The sequence below is a fragment of the Limulus polyphemus genome, unplaced genomic scaffold, assembly GCF_000517525.1.
Source record: "Limulus polyphemus unplaced genomic scaffold, Limulus_polyphemus-2.1.2 Scaffold2126, whole genome shotgun sequence".
In the NCBI taxonomy this organism is placed as follows: domain Eukaryota; kingdom Metazoa; phylum Arthropoda; class Merostomata; order Xiphosura; family Limulidae; genus Limulus; species Limulus polyphemus.
The window spans coordinates 87,963-92,526 of NW_013667736.1; the positions used below are offsets into that span (position 1 = coordinate 87,963).

At 31.2% G+C, this 4,564-nt stretch overlaps 1 protein-coding gene across 1 annotated transcript in view; it reads right to left on the reverse strand.

Annotated features, from left to right (window-relative positions):
* Positions 1-4,564, reverse strand: part of LOC106466025 (low-density lipoprotein receptor-related protein 2-like) — a 91,213-nt gene that overhangs the window by 63,410 nt on the left and 23,239 nt on the right. Inside the window, exons 17-21 of the mRNA XM_013926273.2 lie at positions 3,323-3,448; positions 2,495-2,626; positions 2,002-2,121; positions 1,130-1,255; positions 362-564 (exon numbers count right to left, since the gene is read on the reverse strand). Coding sequence (XP_013781727.1) covers positions 362-564; positions 1,130-1,255; positions 2,002-2,121; positions 2,495-2,626; positions 3,323-3,448 — 707 coding nt within the window. The remainder of the gene's footprint in view (positions 1-361; positions 565-1,129; positions 1,256-2,001; positions 2,122-2,494; positions 2,627-3,322; positions 3,449-4,564) is intronic.

A 4,564-nucleotide genomic window follows, 5' to 3' on the forward strand; every position in this document is an offset into this window, starting at 1 on the left:
TGGCCATGCCGGGCACTGTCCCAGGGAATAAGGAGATTTGGAAATATTTTTCTCACTCTGATGTGTGTATATGTGTGTGTTCATATATATATGTTCAAATCTGAATCCTGCATGAAATTCACAACAGTCAAATACTTTTAAAATTACATATATATATATATGAGAGTGGTAAAGCAATGTTCTCCATACACTGAAGCTCACAATCACACTATCTCATTTACCTTTTGTTTTTCAGACATAAATATTCTATCATGCATTTCTTATCATATTTAATCAATTTGAGCTCAATATTTTTCCTCAAATACAAAGCTACAGTGTCATCTTCTATAAGTTCATATTTACATAAACTGTATGTACTTACCACTTCTTGCTGCCCATCATTCTTCATGCGAAAGATCTTCTTCAGGATCATATCTGACCAGTAAATGTAGCCAGATGCTACATCAGAAGCAGTTGCTACAGCATATTCAATCTCAATGGGTAGCTGTTCAATATTGCTGGTATTGAGATTTGCCATCAGAATTGACCAACGATTAGAAATGACCAGAAATGCATCAGTCCAATCTAGAAAATGCAAGTAAGCATTACTAAGACGAATTTAACTACTAAGCGGTTATTTTATAATTTCAAAATTAAAATCATAAAAAAATTCATCAGCTTTATGCGTTATTAGAAATCTTGCACAAAATTTACCATTCATTTCGTACAAGTCTATTAATTTGCAAATTTTTGTATGGGGAAACAAAAATAATTAGTTCAAGTAACCATAAAAACATTTATTTGTAAGCCATACCAAAAAATTAAATCTCTCACAATGAGTGAGACTAATAGGAAAGTTTACTGGCTAATTATTATACAATTCTACACATCTTGTTATAAAACCAATTAAACAACTGATTTTAGTTTTAAATATCTAAATATATCAAATCATTAACATTAACAATTTCAACCTTTAGAAATGTTATATTTTATTGGGGAGCCTAATAAATACAGTCACAAATTAAACCTTTCTTTAAAACAATGGCTATTGTTCTGAGATGTTATGAACTGCTATCCATTAGTTTTGCTTCAGATTCATTTGAAAAACAATAAGGACTTAAAGAGTGATGCAGATAACAATAATACTTACTCACTGCTTTACAGGTGAGGTGATCAGTAGCAAGCTTGTACCCACCCTGGCAGGTACATTTAAAAGATCCTTTTGTGTTGACGCAATCTTGGCTACAGTGGCCCGGGGACACACATTCATTTTGGTCTACATGAAAAATTACTTTGATAAAACGATAAAAATAGAGTAATCTGTTGAAAATAGAAATGATCATATTTTGTATTGATCTCTTTCCATCTAGAGCTATGTATATATAGTTTCTCCTGTAGGATTTGAAGTTTTAGAAAACAAGAATATTTGAAAAACAATCAAATGACACCAAAGACCTTCTGAAGGCAAGTGTTTTTTTATTATTTTTCTGGCCTGGCTTGGTGGTTAGGGTGCTCAACTTCCAATTTCAGGGTCATGGGTTCCTATTTCCCGTCACCAAACATCCTTACCCTATCAGCTGGGACAGTCAAGTAGCAGTAGTATTGTTCAACTCCTGTTATTTATATTCAATCTGTTGTATATACTTTACAAGTAGCAGTAGTATTGTTCAACTCCTGTTATTTATATTCAATCTGTTGTATATACTTTACAAGTAGCAGTAGTATTGTTCAACTCTAAGTACTTATGTACATACATAGTATTTATACTCAATCTGTTGTATATACTTTACAAGTAGCAGTAGTATTGTTCAACTCTTAGTACTTATGTACATAGTACATAAATACCAGGAGTTGAACAATACTACTGCTACTTGTAAAGTATATACAACAGATTGAATATAAATACTATTATACATAGTATTCATATTCAATCTGTTGTATATACTTTACAAGTAGTTGTATCATTTAATTCTTGGTACTTGTGTACATAAGCATTACTTCCATTCAGTCTGTTGTACTTACCAACACAAGTAGTGGTGTCATTCAACACCTCGCCCTGTGGACATAGGCATATTGGCCCAAGAGGAGTCTGAGTACAGTTATAGCTACAGCCATTATTATCTTTCTCACACTGGTCAAAACCTGAAGAAGATGGAGATTTACAGGTTTTAAACGTAATAAACAAGTATAACAATCTACACAACACAGATATGATAAATAAAGGAACAGTTAACACAAAGCAATTACACATGTTTATATAAAAACTTGACAACATTTATAGACACAAATAATACAAAATGCTGTATCTCTTTATCAAAACATAAAAACTCTACACAGCATTAAATAAAAAAATATTAAAATCCTAATTACTACAGTGTTTGTCCTCTTGAGATGACCACATCTATAAACAAATAATTCTACTCACTGTTTTCTCTCTCTTAAAACCTAGAACCAAACAAAAACTCAGAATAAACAGGTTATAAAACAATCCCAAAGAATTTAAAACTAAACTTACTGCAAGTGGGACCTTCATCGGCATCGTTCGGACAATCAGTTATACCATCACACACTTGAGAGACGCTGATACACCTCTCGGTGAGGTTTGGACATTTCCACTGATTGGATGGGCATGTAAAAGGTGCAGGACCTACATATTCCATAGCAGTAAAGTTAACAAGGATAATTCACAGCTAGTACAATAAACTTAGAAAAGTTATAAATAAAAATCCTGTAACAATTTTCAAGTACATGCCATAGATCAGTGTTTCTCAACCCTTTTGATAATACTAGAAACAAGTCCACTGCCTCCCTAAACTATTGTGGACCACTAAAATGCAAGTACAATGAATAACCATTGTGATTTACATACAAATATTCTGTCAGTTTTTGCAAAATCCCATGTGATAGACCAGTGGTTGTGAAACACTGACCTATATGGATTAACACCCACTAAAAGACGTTTCTTTAGGATATCATTTTTAAGAAATTTACTGCTAGAAACTCTACTGTCCTGTATAGATTAATACAATGATTTATTTCAATTAATTTAAATCTCTGCCAAATGTGAAACTACAATATAAATTTCTACATTAATACTGTTATTGTAATGAACAATGAAACATAACTAATATGAGTTGGGGAAACAAAGTTTAGAAAGAACACACATAGTACATAACAATAAAAATCACACAAGCTAAATGTGTTTAATAACTACTTTAATCTTCTATTAATATTTGTCAAACAAAACAATAATCACTACAGTTATAGGAAGTAGTTAAAAATAAATAAAATCCCACTATCTACAGTATCTTATAGCTGTAACCTGAAACCTTTCTTTACTCACCACACGCATGTCTGTGATCCTCATCAGACCCATCACCACAGTCATCGGTCCCATCACAGATCCAGGACTTTACAATACAGCGTGTGTTGTTGCATCGGAAGCTGTTCAGAGGACAGACAACCTCTCCTGGTTTGCAGTAAAAAATAAGTAAAATATTTAGAGGCAACAAGTCATATGGTGCACTACATCAATAAGAAAAGGAATTCTAACTAAGAAATAAGGCTAATAATAATCTCTAAGGTTTTCCTTAAGGCAGCAGTTAGTTCATTGTTTACTTCTAACAGAAAGTTTGTTTCAGTAGGACTAGCTCAGTATTAAAGTTTTGCACACTTATATTTGCCTTTATCACCTCTACAATTCAAATTTAAATTAGTTAAAACACCTATTTTGATCGAGTCAATCCTAATAAAACAAACGTTTCTACTAAAAGTTAACAATGAAAGACTCATACTAATTTTTAGCAGTACGGGTTTTCAGTCAGAAACTGTATGAAAAGGATTTGTTTAAAAGTCATTAATCAGTTCTTTGTTATTTTTTAGCACAACTGTAACAAAATGTAGTTACATTTATCATCATTATCATAATCTTACTTAGAGAACTGAAATAATGACAAAATTGGCACATAAAATATAATTTGAAACAACATATCTAAATATTTTTAATAGTTGTGATAAACATTTTTAATATGGTTAGATGTATTCATTTTGTTGCTTTTTATACTGTTAAATGTATTCAATTCATCGTTTTTTATAGAGTTACATTTATTCAATTTACTCTTTACTATAGAATTAGAATTATTCAACTTATTGTTATATTTTTACAAACTCTTATTTCTGATAATACTGATGTTTAGGATTTTTAACAACTTAAGTTTTTAATTGAAGTCCATTTCATTACAATTCTTTGAACATAAGAAATTTTGTAGCAGGGATTATCCTGTGACATTCTTCTACCATTTTGGAGAAAAGCTTCTGTTAAGAAATTCCAGGGTTCATACATATTTTACTGTATATGTCAATTGTGTAACACCATATTTTAATTTTTATTTATATTTCAAGTTCATTCTACTTTAATTTTCATCACTTTCAACCTGAGAAATAAGTAAGGTGATGGTGCAACATAAAATGAATAGCACTTATAATGGTTGGAGACGGCTTGAATGGGTAATGAAGAAAAACTTTATTATAAGTTTAACATAACAGCAAATGTACACCGTTTCGTACCTGATGCTGACAAAACCTT